We start from the raw sequence: 18,995 nt of genomic DNA, 5'->3' as shown, positions 1-18,995 counted from the left end.
GAAATCTTTATGGTATGCGTGACTAGGGCTGTGATGGGGGCGTGATCAGGGGTGTGGCTTAAGTGTCCCTCTTTCTGATCTCAAAATGTTGGGAGATATGTTGTCAGGGGCGTAACAATAGACCCTGCAAGGGATGCAGCGGCAGGGGGGCCCAGAAGCCACAGGGGGCCCCTTTCTGTGAGACTTTATGCTCTCTACACAATTGTTCTAATGACTGCGTCTGCTCAGCCACTGATAAGGAATCATACAAAGTTTTGCAGACAAATATTTGTAGACAGTCCCTATTCAGTGTTCAGCGGGCTTTTGTGTGCAGCCTGTTCTACCCCAGCCTTTATACCCCTCACCAAGTGCCATGTCATGTAGTGATGTTTGAAAAGTCTGGGCACGGAGAGAAGGTGGGAGGGGGCCCCATCCAAAGTTTTGCAGGGCGGCCCCATGATTTCTAGTTACGCCCCTGCCTATTGCCATTCTGCCGAGATATTGCAGTAGGATGTGTTATAATGTATGGCACTGCCTTGTGAAATGTGGAAAATAGCATTGAGCTGGTGAATACAGCCATTTAGAATAATGTTAGGTAGCATCTGTACACTGTCAGCCAGCGCAGGCAGTTTAATCTGGGTGATGACACTCGGTTATCGGTTACAGGACCAGAATTGGGTACCAACACTCAGCTTCAACCAAGATCTGTAATTGGTAACTGGTGCTCATCTGTACTATATGAAGACTGAGGAAGGTGAATAAGGATTAGGGTTAGCAATCAGGGGTAGCTGATAGGTTAGAAGGAGTTAAAGGACAGAATGGCGAGAGGTTAGGCTGGATAATTAGAGTTAATGGGTTAATGTTAGCCATCAGGAATAGCAGCACATGGGAGGAAGGGTAGGCGTTAGGAAGGGCTGAAAAGGTGCAAGTTAGGTGTTAGGAGGGAGCTACATTGTTGTTTGTTAAATCATTACTACTATTTAAAGCATACATGTCAAACTCCGGCCCCCGGGCCAAATCTGGCCCTCGGAACCATCAGAGTTGGCCCTCAGAGTTGTTTCCCCACTTTACATTATGTTTAGCGCACTAGAGAAGCTGTATTGGAGGGTAAGCCCTAGAGATCACCAGGGAAGCCATATGGGAGGGGGAAAGCACTAGAACTGTACTGGAGAGGGGGTGGCCACTAGACACCAGGGAACTGTATAGGGGAAGGAGGGACCACTAAACATCAGGGAACTGTATAGGGGAAGGTGCTATTAGACACCTAAGAAATTTATAAGGGAGAGAGGTGGCCACTAGACATTGAGGTCGGCCCGCAACATGGTCCCAGAGCTCAATTTCGGCCCACTTTGTAATTGAGTTTGACACCCCTGATTTAAAGGGACTCCGAGCTCATCTAAAAAAAGAAAATTGTACTCACCCGGGGCTTTCTCCAGCCCAGTGCTGGTCAGGAGGTCCCACGCCGGCGTCCTGGCTCCTCTCCTTCTCCCCGCTCCGGAATGGCTGACAGGCCGCAGCCCGGGCGACACTCGGCCGAGTGTCGGGCTGCTCCTTCCGCGTATGACGCGGCTGATGTCACACGCCGGCCGCCTCGCGTCATCACGGCGGCCGGCGTGGCAGTACGGCGCATGCGTGCTTTAATCGCGCATGCGCAGTACTTTCACGCCGGCCGTGATTGGTCCATTTTCAAGCTGCATACATTTGCATAAAAATTTGCATAATTTCAGAAACATTTGCATCTCATTGATTATCCCTAAAGCCCAGTGAGTTGGCAGCTATACAGGGTACAGTTATGTGTTGGAAACAAAGGAAGAACTTCATCAAAACAAGTGCAAGGAATCTGAATGCAAAACTGGAGCAGCTGCTTCTCAAACCACCAATCAGAGTCTCTGATCTCGGCACCTGCTCCAATTATGCTTCAGTTTTACTCGCACTTCCTTCAGTAAATCTGCCCCTTTGTTTCATGAATCCTGGCTGTAGTGAAAGTGTTAGAAATAAGTTGTTGCTGCAAATGACTGCACAGCTAGTGAGTGTATAGTCACATTATATGCGCACTGACAGCGACTTACCTCAGTCTGCTGCTATCCTTATCTTTATGTGCTGCTGTGTGCTATTGTGTGTGTTCAGGTGGAAATACAACAACAATAAAAACCTTTGCAAAGCACTTTTCTTCTATAGGAACCAAAGTGCATGAGCTTGTCTCAGATCAGTATATAGTGATGTGTACAGGGGAAAAAGTGATGTGATTATAAATGCCAGACTAAACAGATGACTTTTCAGTTTTGATTTAAATGTATCCAGGGTAGGAGCTGTCCTGATTGGGTGTAGCAAGGCGTTCCAAAGGGTAGGGGCAGCATGACAGAAAGCTATGGCAACAAAGATTTTTAGTTAGACTTGGGTGTGGCTAAGTTATTAATAGCATAACTACTCTCCTCTACTAGCCTCTATAATAAAATACCTGTGTCCTCCCTCTGACATGCTTCTGTGCCTCCGTGTCAGGAGCAGGTGTCAGTGGGTCCACCACGTCAGCCAGTCAGCGGGAATATGCAGTTACTGCCCCTAGCCCAGCACTTCCATAGTGTGACTGGCATCTGATCCCACAGGACAATGGAAATTGGTATCTGATTACACAGCTCTGAGCCAGACCTGGAAGTCTTAAAGAAAACTGTAATGGTGAAAAATTCCTCTGGGGGGTACTCACCTCAGGAGGGGGAAGCCCCTGAATCCCAACGAGGCTTCCCCCGTCCTCCTCTGTCTCTACACATGATACAATTTTCCTATCAGATCGACAGGTCAATCAAAAATTCCCAGCTTGCTCCTAATGGAGAAAAGGATTGATTTTCAGATCAGTACTGCATAAAATCTATCCCTTTCTTGACCGGGACTAGATCAAACATGCTGGAAATTATCAATCAACCAGCCAATGTGACAGGAACTAGTCATTAAATAGCCCAACTCTTCCCCAGCAGCCAACAAACAATACTGACTTGTGTAGATTGAGCTGTACATGACCCCTGTCTGAAGATACGACTAATAACTGTTCATCTTTGCACAATATCATCATATTACCGTTTAGCTTGTCATTATCACATACAATGGCCAGCTTAGTGGAGAAGACATTCATGGATAATCATATAACATAAATATGATTAATCAATACCAAACACACAGATATGTTAAATCCTGCGCTCTGCTGCACTGTGCTGGCTGGCTGTGCGGTATTTTGCTCTTAGGTGCTGCTCCAAAGACTGGGCAAAACAGGAAGAAGAATAGGAGTGCTCCAATAGTGCATTACCTTTTTTATACATAAATTGTCACGTCACCTGAAGAAGGTGTGGTTAACGCCGAAACATGTAGTGACGTCAGACGGCTCGCGCATGACCAGGCTCCTCACATCGCTTGTCTCTCCAGATGCACATCACTCCCGCAGCTCTGGCCAAGCTGTGGAGCAGAGAGAGGACTCGCTGGCAGCTTGACACGCGCTATTAACTACTTTAACACTGTAAGTGCATACTAATGAGGACAATTTATGTATTAAAAAGGTAATGCACCATTGGAGCGCACCTGTTCTTCTTCTCTTCTAATCAATACCAAAGCCTGCTAGAATCTGTTTGTTACATTTACCTATGGAGGAAAAATCCCAGTACAGATATACAGAAGAAGCAGCAGACTGGATGGAGGACACAGAAGGCAATGAAGCTCTGAAAGCACTGAGAGACTAAAAGACAAGGCAAAGAACATTGATATTGTGCTTTTCTCCTGATGGACTCAAAAGCACTTCAGGGCTGCGGCCACTAGGGCGCGCTCCAAGAGTGACCTGGAACATTAGGGAGGATTGCCTAAAGATTCCTTATACTAAATACAAATGACATTTCCCATTTTTATTGGCGGAATTCAGACAATTATGTCTGATCTGCTCCCGTTCAATAGCGAGATCGATTTTGCAAACTTGTCGTGGGAAAATCGAGCCCATTATCAATCGGGAGCAGTTTGGACATGTACACATGACACAACTTCCTGTCAAATTGAATTGTGTGTACCCAGCATTACTGGTTTGCACACTGGCTAAAGCCAAGATTTGAACTCTGGTGGTCAAAGGCTCAAATCAAGTCAAAAGCAATAGCCTTATCAGCACGCTATCCAGCTTTGTTATTATTCGTCTAACTAGATGAATGCAACTGCGCCAGCGTGGCCTTGTTCCCACTCGCATCTCCGGTATCTTCCTGTGCAGGTGCACTACAAAGTTTCCTCGTACTGTGCCTCCGCATGAAGCTCCGGGAGACGCGAGAGGGGAGCGAAAACACATCCACAATTACATTTGTCTAGTTAGACTAAAAATTGAATGGTGACCGGCGGTGGGAGAACGGAGGATGCTTCAGTGTCGGAGCAGGACAGGTTACCTGCAGGGGGGCCAGTAGAAGCCCCAGGTAAGTATCAGTTTTTGGGTTTTAAAATAGCAAACAGAACCCCTTTAGAAACCCACTCCCACTGACTTGCATTACAATCGTGGCAAAATCGCTGCAATCGCGTAAAATCAATTTTATCACAATTTTAATGCAAGCGCAGCACGGGCGGGATTTCAAATCGCTCTGCAATGTGGCTCTGGCTCAGCCCTAAGTAAACCCATGAAATAAAAGAGGAATCTGATTGGCTGGGGAAGGATAAGCAATTTTACAACACAAAAATATAACACCAATGTCATCTTACTCATAACAGTGACGGCTGAAGTGTTGTTTTTTCCCTTCTTGGCACTTTGAAACACAATGAGGATTAACTAAAGAACATTGTCTACATTTACAAACAGATGAAAATGGTGCTTTCTTCAAAAGATTAGAGAACATAACACTCTAAAAGTGAAGAAAAGCTTTTCAGCCATTTTTGTTGTTTTTCACTATTTTGACATAATTCAGTCTGAGGGGTATTTTTTTGGCTGTCACATACAATAATTACATATTATTTGTTCTCCAGGTTTTTCAGTTTGTTAAAACAAACAAACAAAAAAAATACAAATTTTCTATTTTATAAATATGGTGAGAAATTAACCAGTTAATTTTTTTAAAAAAGTGGACAAAACATAAGTTGACAAAAACCCTTTTTTTTAACTACGATAAAGTGTTGCTGTTCTAAATTCACATATAAATACCTAAATGGACTGATTTATCAAGACAGAGAAAACTGAAAACCTGTTTATTTCAAAATGAAAATTTGATTGTTGTTTTGGTCAACTACCAAAATTTGCTCTACCTTTCTGAGCTCCGCCTTGATAAATCAAGCCCCAATATTAAAAATATTATGAGCAACAAATAACGAACTCTAAGGTGATGAAGATCATCAAAGAACAAGGAGAAGCATGTCCATCAGTTTCCGAAGGTTGTCCATAAGGGTGGCCGAATGTTGTCCATAAGGGTGGCCGAAGGTTGTAATGCCCTCATATAGCAATGTTTTTCCACAATGACCAGGCAGATGACGTGTTGTTTGTAGAATGCTTCCTTTGGAGAGTCTCATATGGTCGTTTTCTTTGGAGACACAGAAAAGCCTCCATCACACCTGGAATCAGGAGAGTCCAGAGCGGAGTTCTCCCTCAGCGACAAGAGGAACATCTTTACAAAGACCTGCAGGAATTAAAGACACTGAGAACTGAAACCTATCTACACAATAAGCCTAAATTACTGAGACACCTCTATGAGCTGGAGCTCTGCAGAGATCAAATAATCCATCAAACCATTTATTAAAACTCATCTGCTATTATTGGGGGAGGGGAGGAGAGGAGGGTGCCACTCGGGAGAAGGAGAGAGGAGGGTGGCACTGGGTGGGTAGTGGGTGCCACTGGGTGGGGAGGAAGGCTGAGGAGGGTATGACCCAATGGGAGGAGGGTGACACTGGGTGGAGAGGAGGGAAGAGGAGGGTGCCACTGAGTGGGGAGGAGGGTGCCACTGGGGGGGAGGAGGGAAAAGGAGGGTGCCACTGGGTGGGGAGGAGGGAAGAGGAGGGTGCCACTGGGTGGGAAGAGGAGGGTGCCACTGGGTGGGGAGGAGGAGGTGCCACTATGTGGGTACTGAATTGCCTTCCTCTTGTGCCCCTTGCAGTTCAGTGAGTAATCTGGGGATGCTGGGAGGGGGCTGACATCATTCCTCCCTCTCTCTCCATGGGCCCTTCTCCTGTGTCCCCCCCTCCAGAGCTCAGGCGCAGCGGTGCATGTATCTATCACCTGCTGCATGTGTCCCAGCCATCAGCTCTTCTCTACTTCCTGTTGGGAAACAGTAAACAGAGAGGTGCCATTAGCAGGGACGCATGCAGCAGGTGACAGATAAACGCACCGCTGGATCTGAACTCTGGAGGGGGACACGGGCAGTATCAGACTGGAAGCTGGGAGAGCTGAGGAAATCTACTTGCTGGCCAAGCAGCAGTAATCACGTATTGCTGCTCTCAGTGAGGACTTGCTACAGAATTCTATAGGGATTGATAATACATGGCTTCTGCTGCTTGGCCAGCAGGTGGTTTTCCTCAGGTTTTCCACCTCCCAGTCTTACACTGACCAAGGGGGGAGGGGAGGGGAAGGGCCTGGAGAGGGAGGAATGATGTCAGCACTCCTTCCTGCAACAAACAAGGCGCTGGAGCCTGCATTTACACACACACACACACACACACACTGGCACTGTTGCCATGGCAACTGAACACGGAAGCCGAGCCACTGTTCTACATGCAGCGGCTGTGTGATGATCCGCTCAGCTGGCTGCACAGGCAGACAGCTGTTTGTCCATTCCTCTAGTCTGTGGGCTGCAGGTCTCTGGAACAGAGACCTGTCTTTCCATTGCAAGTTTCTGGTCTGTTCTCTTGCTGGGGAATTTGCATACATTCGTTATGCAAATCCCCTACCTGCCTTCTTTGATGACTGGCACTATAAGAGCTTTATGTTTCCCAGAAGGCTTTGCTGGTCATTTCCTTTCCATGGTCTGTTCCTGATGGACACTGCTGGAGTGTCAGCCATTGCTATCTAGTATAGTTAATTCCTGGGGGTTGCTTTAGGCTCCCCTTCTAGCCCAGTCAGGTTGTATTATCTGTATTGCCTGTTCTGTCTTGTCTTGCCTGTTGCCATTGTCCTGTCCCACGGTGGTCGACAGGAAATGGTTCTGATCTCTGTTCTTGGAGTATAGCTGGTGCAGCGGTTGCTACCAGCTATCTCTTCTGTTCTATCTCCTGGGATCGCGCTAGCTACTTTTCGCTAGCGCAGGGGATCCTTCTGTTCTGTCTTCTGGGATCGCGCTAGCCACTTTTCACTAGCGCTGGGGATCCTTCTGTTCTGCTACTTTGTACCTGGATCGCGCTAGCCACTTTTCGCTAGTGCTGTGGATCCTATCTCTCGCTTGTCCCTGTTTTCGTGTGTCTGTCTTGTCTGCTACACTTGCTGGAGGCTCGGTGAGGTAACCGTTAAGCAAGCGCTCGCGTCCTCTGTTTCATGTTTGTCTGTCGATGGTTAGTTAGGCGTGCTTGTCTCTATTTTGCTTATCACGTGGAGACCGCGCATAACCGCGTGCACTGTTGAGAATGAGGGCGGTGTTCGCGGTTAGCTAGCGTTTGTTATTTTCCGCATCTTCTCATTGTATTATTTGCTGTGCCTTTGCTACCCTCGTATTCTATTCTGATCTGCCTTGTGTCACGTCTGGCGATCGCACCTCTGGCGATCGCGTTCCTATTTCATATCTGCTGTTGTGTGTGCGCGGTCGCAGGGTGGCGACTGGATTGGCGCACACACATACAACCTGTCCCTTTGCTCGCTCTCATTCGCAATCGCCTCTCTTGCGATTGCGTTCTGCACTTCGTACAATTCCTGTCTGGCACTTGTGGAGGTACAGAGGATTGGTTCCTCTGCACTCCCCAGCGCCATCTGCCGACAGGAATTTCCCTCTACAGGTGCGTAGCACCTTTTGCTGGGTGCCTGCAAATATACGCTTGTGGAGGATTTCCGCCGTGTCAGCGCACGCGTTGTGCGCTGATCACGGAGAAAGTTTCACAATCGTTACAGGCTGCATGTAGAGCAGTGGCCCAGCTTCTGCGTTCAGTTGCCATGGCAACGGTGATGCTTGGCGGTTCCCAAAACTGCTTTTTAGGTTTTAGGGCCCTTTCACACTATTTCTGTTGTGTTGTGTTCCATTGGAGTGATACAAATGTTATGGTTGTCCTATGGCGTTATCACATTGATCCTGGTGTGATGTGGCGGACACCAACACAGTAACGCACGCATGCAGTGCATAAGCAGGATGACATGCACGCTTACACTGGCAGTGAGGCTTACTTGAATGGTAGTGCATGGGTACAATGGGCGCACTGCATCGTCAGGTGTGATACAATCTTTCTGCAACTTTGTGGTGTGAATGAAAAGTAAGTGTGCATTTACAATTACATATAATTATGATTTCCATACTGAATTGATTTTGTGTAACTCATTCGTAGATGTTGCATGTTACTCAAAATTTTAAACATAGCAGTCATAATTTACAAACCTTTTCACGAACCAGAATGGCAGCGGGGGAAGGGTGGGAAAAAGTAAAAAACTAGTAAATGACAAGTAAAATGACATTTTGCTCTAGTAATATATACAGTACCAAGTTCCGTATACCCATTTTATATGGGGAACCAGAGTTGGGGAAGAGACCTTTGCCCATGGATTGGACAAGGGTTTTGGGGAGAGGGAGAGGCCCCTCTCTTCCAGAGTCCCTTCCATACCATGGACTAGACAGGGTGATATAGCTCAGGGTACGAAGCTCAACATGGCCCAGGCTTTTGTCTTTACCAGCCTGCATGGATGACAAGGGGTTAAAGAGGCTGTGCAGAGGCGTAGCCATGGGGGAGCAAGGGAGGACACATCCCCGGGTGCGGCACTGTGAGGGTGCTCAGCACAGCTGCTGCACCCCGAAGTGCATAAGAGGCGGCTTGCTAGCTGCCTGAAGTGCCCCTGCTTCTCTCCCTCTACAGGGGAGTGCAGACGAGTTAACAGCAGCAGAAAAAGTGGGGCACATCTGGCTATCTAAAGGGGGGAAATCTGGCTATATAAACAGGGGGAAGGGGGGAACATCTGGCTATCTGAAGGGGTGCACATTTGGATATTTAAAGGGGGACACATCTGGCTATCTTAATGGGGCAAGTGGGTACATATGGCTATCTAAACAGGAGGAAGGGGGCCACATATGGTTATCTTTATTGGGGGGAAGTGGTTACATCTGGCTGTCTAAACAACATTTGACTCCACCCATGACCACATTCTGATGTTTGGCCACACCTATTATGTCCCCATGCGCTGAAAACCCTAGCTACGCCTCTGAGGCTGGTGGGAGGGGTTGGAGGGTGATACTTCACACATTCCGTTTTCTTAGAATGTATAAAATATATATGCAAATCTCAGAACTCCGTATATATTAAAGTGTACCTAAGCAAAATGTCATGTTACTGATTTTTATTAAAAAAAAAACTATTTTTATTTGAATTCTTGCTAAATTGATTTCTACAAAATTACAAGTTTTTTTAGAAACATTTTTTTTTACTTGTTCTCAAATAATATTTCACATTTTGTGTAATTATGTCTAATTGTGATATTATGGAACATAATGACATAATTATAGACACATTTGCCGGAATTTTTCATCATAATTACGAATTTATGATTATGTAAAATTTGAGCTCAACATTACTAATCATTTATATACCTGATGGAGTCTCAGTTAATATCCCTGTATTCAGGAATGAGGCTGTAACCTGCAAAGGAAAAATAAAAAGACTATCAATTAAATATTCATTATTATTGTATTTGACTTTTTCAAATAGCTTTTTTATTTCATCACAACAATCCCAGGCGGAGTTGTGCGTCTGACGTCGCACGGAAGTAAGCGCACGGACCGGCCGGTCAATACAGAAGCGCACTGATCTACACCCTGCGACCGAGAAAGGAGGCGAGACAGGAGAGCGTGCATCTACCCAGGCGCACCCAGACATCAGACGGATGGGCACTGGCAGAGGCCTATTGTTTGACATGCGCAGAACGCACCTGGAGGCGTAAGTGACACTGAGTTTGTGCGCATAGAAGCAATTGTAAAACTGTATTACGCTATGTTGGTTCTTTTATGTTTTTATTGAGTGATTTTAAAAAAGATTGGAATAAACAGCAAGTCCTTGAAAAGGCCTGTCTAAAGGATCCAGCAGTGTGAAACTTGTTTGCCTACACACAGCGCAAATTCCACCTGGATATAGAGGTGGGCTGCATCTGAATCCAGAGAAGTGATCTATAACTATACTGCCTATGATCCACCTGACAACTGAGGTGGCCAGAATCTGGTGAGCATTTAGTGAGAGGGGACGAGGGACACGGAGTTGATTGATATTTGGGAGAGCACTTCACAGTTGACACGTGGAATAAGTGGAGGGATGATCTACTTAGACTGAACGATATTGCCCTATGTGGAGGTTTATCTCTTTCAGGTCTGGAGAGCGCAGCAGCAACTTTGAACTATGGAAGCATTGGCCGTCTCTGCATCCCCCGAGGGTTAGCGTTTTCATGTTTGAATGTCATACATACATCATGTCTGTCCCCAGCTTCACAGGTTTTAGTAGAACAAGGTTATGTTTTGTTTCAGGTAATTCACACTGAGTGACACACACAAACCGCACAATAAAACAAAGATACAAGACAGTCAGATAGGATATATTTATCAAAACAAAGGTGACACGTTTATGGGTGGAAGGAAAACAATAAACAAATGCATAAAATCAAAAAAGACACAATATCACAATACACATGCAATACAAAAAGACAAAATAATAACATCACAATACACATGCAATACAGAAAGAAAACAATAACATCACAATACACGTGCAATACAAAAAGACAAAACATTTCCACAGTCTTGTTAGACAAACAGGTTAGAGCAGGGGTCTCAAACTCGCGGCCCGCGGGCCATTTGCGGCCCTCGATACAATATTTTGTGGCCCCAGGGCCCCAGAGCTTGTAGGGGCCCCCAGTGGCTACAAGAGGAAAAAAAAATTTTTCAAATCGGCCTTATAGTTTTTGAGAAAATCGATTTTAAAGTTGCAAAGGAAAAAAATACACATTTAAAAACCCGCCGACTTTAATGGTTAATAGCAAATCCACCTTAAATGCTAGAAACCCTAAATTTGCAGGATATGCTAAGGAGATCAATAGGAATAAGAGGAAAAAACAATTTTTCAAAAAGACCTTATAGTTTTTGAGAAAATCGATTTTAAAGTTTTGAAGGAAAATAGTATACTTTTAAATGCGGTAAATGTCACTTTTAGTAGCAAGCCTAACGGTAGTGTAATTTTACATGTATCAAAAGAAAGAGCAATACATTTCCTGACAGGGTTTCCAGGGAGTCCATACGCAGCCGCAGCGCTTTGGCCAGGGATCGCTATACAGCCGCAATATGGCTGTATGAAGATTCCTGGCATTTTGTCCTATTTTCCCAATTTTTTTTTTATGTTTAGAGTGTGGGAATTTTTTTTTGAAAAATTATGTGGGGTCCCCCCTCCTGAAACTTTTTAACCCCTTGTCCCCCATGCAGGCTGGGGTAGCCAGAATGTGGAGTTCCGACCGATTGGAGCTTCACACCCTGACTATACCAGCTGCAAAAAAGCTCCCTTAGTGCCGATTTTTGTTCCAGGGTATCTGATGGGGGGGGGGGGGAGGGCAGGTTTATTTTGCTCTGGGGCCCCATTGTTGCTTAAACCGGCCCTGCCTGCCGGCAAAAGCAAAAGAGACACGGAAGTGAACTATATTTGCCCATTTTACCTTATAGTTCGCTTCAGTGTTTCCAAGTAATCCGCCGCATCCCCGCCGCTAAACAAGGGCTGCAGACCCCCAAATCCCCCGTGCAAACATCCACGACTGCGCTGAGGGGCAGAGCTTCCAGCTGTAGCTCTGCCCCTCCTGACGTCAATCGCCGAATGGATCGCTGCCTCTCCCCCGCCCCTCTCTGTGAAGGAAGAGTGAGAGGGTCGGGCAGAGGCGGCGATCCGCCGCGATTGACGTCAGGAGGGGCAGAGCTGAAGCTGAAAGCTCTGCCCCTTCCAGGAAATGCCGGCGGATTGCCCCCCGGGGTGATTTGGGGGCTCTGCAGCCCTCGTTTTGCGGCGGGGGACACGTGAACTCCCTTATGCGGCCCAGCCTCATCCTGACTTTGCCTCCTGCGGCCCCCGAGTAAATTGAGTTTGAGACCCCTGGGTTAGAGGAACAGACACAATACAGAATGAATCAATGGAGATAGCCAATCAGATGCCAATCATTTCAGCTTACAGATCTGATGCAAATTGTATGCAGCTTAAGGTGCGTACACACATGCGACTATAGTCGTTTGAAACGATCGTTCCCCGATCATTTCAAACGACGATCGTTTGAAAAAAAGCAGCCAACGACCATGAAGTCGAACGACGGACGAGCTAGATCGTTCAAAACGAACGATCTAGCTTGGCGGATTTTTCCCAACGCCGATCGTTTGCAAAAGTAGTACATCGTTGGAAACGATCGTTCGTACTAGGCTTGACATGCGCATTTCACTATTTCTCCATGAAACTTTTCATTTTTATGCGCAGGCGCAATAGGTGCTTTTACGTGGTGTAACGTTCGTTCTAACGATGTGATCGTTACACACATTTTACAACTAACTTTACTTTAGGTCGTTCTTTCGTCAATTAAAAGTTCGTTCGTCGTTGACAACGAACGATCGTTGTCGCATGTGTGTACGTAGCATTACACTTGGTCCAATCAAATGACCCAAGGATATCCAAGCTTTTGTTGGATTAGAATTACTTACCTGGGGCTACTTCCAGCCCTTGGCAGTCTATCTGGTCGTGGCTGTAGTTCTGAAGTCTTCCAGTGTGCTACTAGCCCCTCCGAAAGATCTCTGACCACACTCATGGTAACAGACAACTGCGCATGCACAGGTGCGCCTGCATGCCTCTCTCAATAGCGTTCCCACATCTGGGAGTGTCCTGTGCTTGCACAATTCACAAAGACTTAAACTGTGCAAGCCCAGGACCCTCCCAGCCACAACTGAGAGAGTCACACGGATGTGCATGCGCCGTAGCCTACTACCACAGCCGTGGTCAGAGATCTTTCAGAGGGCTAGGGGTTGGAAGAAGCCCCAGGTTAGTAAATCTACCCCCCACCCCACTTCAGTTATCCTTTAAAGAGAAACCGTAACCAAGAATTGAACTTCATCCCAATCAGTAGCTGATAGGAATCAGAATCAGCTTTATTCGCCAAGTGCGACAGATGCCGCACCCGGAATTATTTGTGGACACATGGCAGACATGGATGGTAGTGCGTGTTAACAGCATCAGTAGTAGCTACATAGGAATGCAACAGTATGGCAACAACAGTATAGGAATACAACATAGTAATACAACAGTTAACAGCGACAATATAACAACATTGATAGTAACAGTAACAAAGCATAGTGTGGCTGAACAGCCCCATTGTGCCAGAGTAGCGTGATACGATTGTAACACGTGGAATAGTGGAACAGTGTGGACTACAGGCATGCACGCATGCTCTCATTCGTTGAGTATGAGAACTGCCTGGGGGAAGAAGGTGTTCCTGATACCCCCTTTCCCATAAGAAATATTTTCCTTTTCACAAACGGATCATCAGGGGGCTCTGTATGGCTAATATTCTGGTTAGACCCCTCCCACAGTGTGATGTCAGGACTATGGTCCTGACAGTTTCCTGTCTGTGAACCTCATTGCATTGTGGGAAATAGCTGTTTCCAACTGCCAAAAAAGCATCTCCTTCCACCGACATCACCTGCCAGCAGTAAAAATGTCACCATGTGGTAAATGTCTGAATGTAAATCAGGGAGAGGAAAGATTGTACAATGTACAAACATTGACTAAATCATTTATACAGAATTATTGTAAAAATGAAGCACTTTTTTATTACATTATTTTCACTGGAGTTCCTCTTTAAGGTGTGTGCACACGCACAATTGTGCTGCAGAAAGCAATGGTGATTTGATCCCTCCAGTGAAAGTTTGGATGCCAAGCACTGTACAGATGCTTTACTCTGCTATAGCAAAATTACACATCTGTTGCGATGAAGTGGGGAGGAGGGGTGACAGCCCGATGTACAATGGAGCGGCTCCCACCCACAGGGGTAAGGAGGAGAACAATGGGCTTAGGGGCCGCTGTCATTTTAATACATATCATTCCAGATCTTTAAACAAGCATCGGGGGACATGTGTACAAACATCTGATTCCTGACCAAGGCGTCCAGAAACGTCCATAAACTGCTTCCATCTAGCGTGTATACGCACCTCTTCTATCAGTTTTGATTCGCCGAATTCCAAGGTTGATACAATTTGCATTAAAATTGGATGCAAGCTAGAATTTTAGGTATTTCATTGACAATCTCTATGGAACAAGTACAGTAAATGAATACACAAGCATAGACAGAGGACATGATGTATCCAGGGCCGGGCCGAGGCAGAGGCTGGAGAGGCTCCAGCCTCAGGGCGCAGTGTAGGAGGGGGCGCACAATTCATTCAGCTGTCATTCCCAATTGTGTTTGAAGCAGAAAGAAATAAGAAAAGGGGATATATGACAGTGACTACAAGCCAGATAACTAGATATTAAGGTGTTGGGGAGGTTGGGGGCCCTGGGGCACCTATTAGTCTAATAGCAATCAGTGTGTGACGGCAGCTTGGGTGGGAGGGATGGGGGGGGGTGCACTTTGGTGTCTCAGCCTTGGGTGCTGAAGGACCTTGTCCCGCCTCTGGATGTATCACCTGACCTGACTCTTCATAGAAACAGTGCAAGCTGTGAATTCAAGCAATTTTCTGGCCTCTAGGCCAGGTTATTTAAACCTTCTTTGTGTTCTGTCCTGCTGTATTAAGATTTGTACTAGAGGATTATGGGGACTGAGGTTTGCTTCCTTTTACAAGAAAAAAAAAAAAAAAAAAGGACCAGTTCTCTGGCTGATCATTTTGCTTTGTGGCCAGTGGCTGGATAGTGTCCTGGTTAACCTCTGCCTCTGACAAGGGAGACCAGGGTTCACATCTTGGCTCTTCCTGTTCAGTAAGCCAGGCGGCACCTATTCAGTAGGAGACCTTGGGCTGCAGCTCTGGCGCTTTGAGCCTGCCAGGTAAAAAATGCAATATAAATGTTATTTGTCTTGTCTTAGTTAGGCCTCTTGCACACTACATGCGATTCCGATGTTTTATACGTTCGATTTTGGATTCCGATTAAAAATCTTAGCAGCTTGCGGTACGGTTTTTAATCGGAATCCAAAATCGGATCAGATAAAAAAATCGGAATCGCATGTAGTGTGCAAGAGGCCTTAGTGTGAGTCAGATACTTGAAACAATCATGCAGTCGGTACAGTCAGATCTGGACCAGAGATTCAGAGGGAACAAGAGTGAATAAGCAATGACACACTTCTCAGTCCAGGTTTCCTTTATAAATCAGCTATAGCGTGTGTGTGTGTGTGTACTGTATATATGTGGTGTGTGTGTGTACTGTATATATGTGGTGTGTGTGTGTGTATATGTGTATGTGTGTGTGTGTGTGTGTGTGTGTGTGTGTGTGTGTGTGTGTGTGTGTGTGTGTGTGTGTGTATATATATATATGTGGTGTGTGTGTGTGTGTGTGTGTGTGTGTGTGTGTGTGTGTGTGTGTGTGTGTATGTGGTGTGTGTGTGTATGTGGTGTGTGTGTGTGTGTGTGTATATACAGTGGTGTGAAAAACTATTTGCCCCCTTCCTGATTTCTTATTCTTTTGCATGTTTGTCACACTTAAATGTTTCTGCTCATCAAAAACCATTAACTATTAGTCAAAGATAACATAACTGAACACAAAATGCAGTTTTAAATGATGGTTTTTATTATTTAGTGAGAAAAAAAACTCCAAATCTACATGGCCCTGTGTGAAAAAGTGATTGCCCCCCTTGTTAAAAAATAACTCAACTGTGGTTTATCACACCTGAGTTCAATTTCTGTAGTCACCCCCAGGCCTGATTACTGCCACACCTGTTTCAATCAAGAAATCACTTAAATAGGAGCTATCTGACACAGAGAAGTAGACCAAAAGCACCTCAAAAGCTAGACATCATGCCAAGAGCCAAAGAAATTCAGGAACAAATGAGAACTAAAGTACTGTAATTGAGATCTATCAGTCTGGTAAAGGTTATAAAGCCATTTCTAAAGCTTTGGGACTCCAGCGAACCACAGTGAGAGCCATTATCCACAAATGGCAAAAACATGGAACAGTGATGAACCTTCCCAGGAGTGGCCGGCCGACCAATATTACCCCAAGAGCGCAGAGAAAACTCATCCGAGAGGCTACAAAAGACCCCAGGACAACATCTAAAGAACTGCCGGCCTCACTTGCCTCAATTAAGGTCAGTGTTCATGACTCCACCATAAGAAAGAGACTGGGCAAAAACGGCCTGCATTACAGATATCCAAGGCGCAAATCACTTTTAAGCAAAAAGAACATTAAGGCTCGTCTCAATTTTGCTAAAAAACATCTCAATGATTGCCAAGACTTTTGGGAAAATACCTTATGGACCGACGAGACATAAGTTGAACTTTTTGGAAGGTGCGTGTCCCGTTACATCTGGCGTAGAAGTAACACAGCATTTCAGCAAAAGAACATCATACCAACAGTAAAATATGGTGGTGGTAGTGTGATGGTCTGGGGTTGTTTTGCTGCTTCAGGACCTGGAAGGCTTGCTGTGATAGATGGAACCATGAATTCTACTGTCTACCAAAAAATCCTGAAGGAGAATGTCCAACCATCTGTTCGTCAACTCAAGCTGAAGCGATCTTGGGTGCTGCAGCAGGACAATGACCCAAAACACACCAGCAAATCCACCTCTGAATGGCTGAAGAAAAACAAAATGAAGACTTTGGAGTGGCCTAGTCAAAGTCCTGACTTGAATCCTATTGAGATGTTGTCAGAGGCGTAGCTAGGGCTTTCAGCGCCCGGGGACATAGACAGTTTATGTGCCCCCTCCCCACGGTGGCAAAGCGTGAAAAGGGGGCATGGCCCCAGTTTAGAATGTGAGTGTGGTCATCGGTGCTGCTATACAAATACATAATAATATGATAGGACATTAGACTATGACTATGGCAGGATTAGATTCTGAGCTCCTCTGAGGACAGTCAGTGACAGGACTATGTGCTCTGTGTAATGTACTGCAGAAGATGTCAGTGCTATATAAATACATAATAATAATATAGTAGGACATTAGACTATGACTATGGTAGGATTAGAGTGTTAGCTCCTCTGAGGACAGTCTGTGACATGACTATGTACTCTGTGTAATGTGCTGCAGAAGATGTCAGTGCTATATAAATACATAATAATAATAGGGCAGGACATTACACTATGACTGTGGTAGGGATTACATTGTGAGCTCCTCTAAGGACAGTCAGTGATATGACTATGTACTCTGCAATGTGCTGCAGAAGATGTCAGTGCTCTATAAATACATAATAATAATATAGTAGGACATAAGGCTATGACTATGGTAGGGATTAGATTGTGAGCTCCTCCAAGGACAGTCAGCGACATGACTATAGTCTGGTGGGTCGGGTCTGGCGGCTGGAGGCCACTGGCTCAGGCATGGTGGTTTTGTGTACTGGGCTCCGGCCTAGTGGGGTCTATGGCTAGAGGCTTCAGGCTCAGGCCTGCCTGGCGGTGTGGTGGGCACCACCAGGCAGGCCTGTAGTGGGCTGGATCCTAGTGGGTTGGAGACCATGGTCAGCAGTGAATGGGGGTGGGTGCCTGGGGAGGCTGGTATGTTTGGGAGTGAGGGGTTGCAGCAGCCAGTAGGCAGGCAGAAAACATCCAGAAAACAGCCAGCCAGGTTGCAGCCTACTGCTACATGTGTGCTGCCTGAAACTCTATAGTACTGCCTGGATCTGGGTGGGCTGGCAGAAGCTTGGCTTCTATCCTTTCTTCCCCCCAGATACTGTGATAATGGCTGGCTGAATGTGTGATAAAATGCTAAAAGCTTTAAGCCTGAAGGGTCAGGGACAGGGTCAGTCAGTCAGTGAAAGGGAATGTATGTACAGTATGTATGTATGACATACATAGATTCTGTGATTCCATCCTTGACTGTCTGACCCCTGTCCCTGTCCCCTGCAGGCTTCTTCAAGCATTTAGCATTTTATCACACAAGTAGGGTTGCCAGGTGTCCGGTTTTACACCGGACAGTCCGGTTTTTGGCCCCTGTGTCCGGTGTAAAAAGGCAGGTTAAACCGGACAATTAAGATGTCCGGTTTTCTGCCTTTTCCGGCGGCTGTCAGTATTGACAGCCGCCTGTAGCAGGAGGAGAGCAGCGCAGTGGAGGGAAAGCGGTGGGCAGCGGCGGAGAAGGGGGCAATCTCCCCCCCTTCTCTCACCTTAGATGCTTTCCGTCCCTCGCTGTCTCCTCCGATCTGTGTGGCTCTGGCGCTTGGCAGCGGGCGGGACTTACCTTCCGTGTCGCTCCAAGCGCCGGCCGGAAGTTCTGGTCCGCAGCCGCTGCTCTGGTCTGGATCAGACCAGAGTAGTGGCAACTCATCCTGCGCCGGCGACGAGACGGAGAAGACACGGAAGGTAAGTTCCGCCCCTCTGCCAGCCACCGCACACCGATCGGAGGAGAGACAGCGAGGGAGGGAGAGGACCCTAAGGTGAGCGAAGGGGGGGAGATGGCCCCCTTCTTCACCGCTCTCCCTCTTCTCTGCTCCCCTCCTGGGGGGGGGGGGACGACACCTGGCTAACTATTCTGGGGACATATACACCCTGGCTACATATACTGGGCAAATATACACCCTGGCTACATATATTGGGGACATATACTGGGCAAATATACACCCTGGCTACATATATTGGGGACATATACACCCTGGCTACATATACTGGGGACATATACACCCTGGCTACATATACTGGGCCCATATACACCCTGGCTACATATACTGGGCCCATATACACCCTGGCTACATATACTGGGCCCATATACA

At 46.3% G+C, this 18,995-nt stretch overlaps 1 protein-coding gene across 1 annotated transcript in view; it reads right to left on the bottom strand.

The window, feature by feature from the left end:
- Positions 1-4,626: 4,626 nt before the first annotated feature.
- Positions 4,627-18,995, bottom strand: part of LOC137528717 (class II histocompatibility antigen, M beta 1 chain) — a 59,584-nt gene continuing 45,215 nt past the window's right edge. Inside the window, exons 5-6 of the mRNA XM_068250229.1 lie at positions 9,681-9,729; positions 4,627-5,591 (exon numbers count right to left, since the gene is read on the bottom strand). Of these exons, the coding sequence (XP_068106330.1) occupies positions 9,692-9,729 (38 nt within the window). The 3' untranslated portion in view covers positions 4,627-5,591; positions 9,681-9,691. The remainder of the gene's footprint in view (positions 5,592-9,680; positions 9,730-18,995) is intronic.

Source organism: Hyperolius riggenbachi, chromosome 8 (genome assembly GCF_040937935.1).
Source record: "Hyperolius riggenbachi isolate aHypRig1 chromosome 8, aHypRig1.pri, whole genome shotgun sequence".
In the NCBI taxonomy this organism is placed as follows: domain Eukaryota; kingdom Metazoa; phylum Chordata; class Amphibia; order Anura; family Hyperoliidae; genus Hyperolius; species Hyperolius riggenbachi.
Note: the sequence above shows the minus strand (reverse complement) of the source record. Positions and strands in the feature narration are given on the sequence as shown.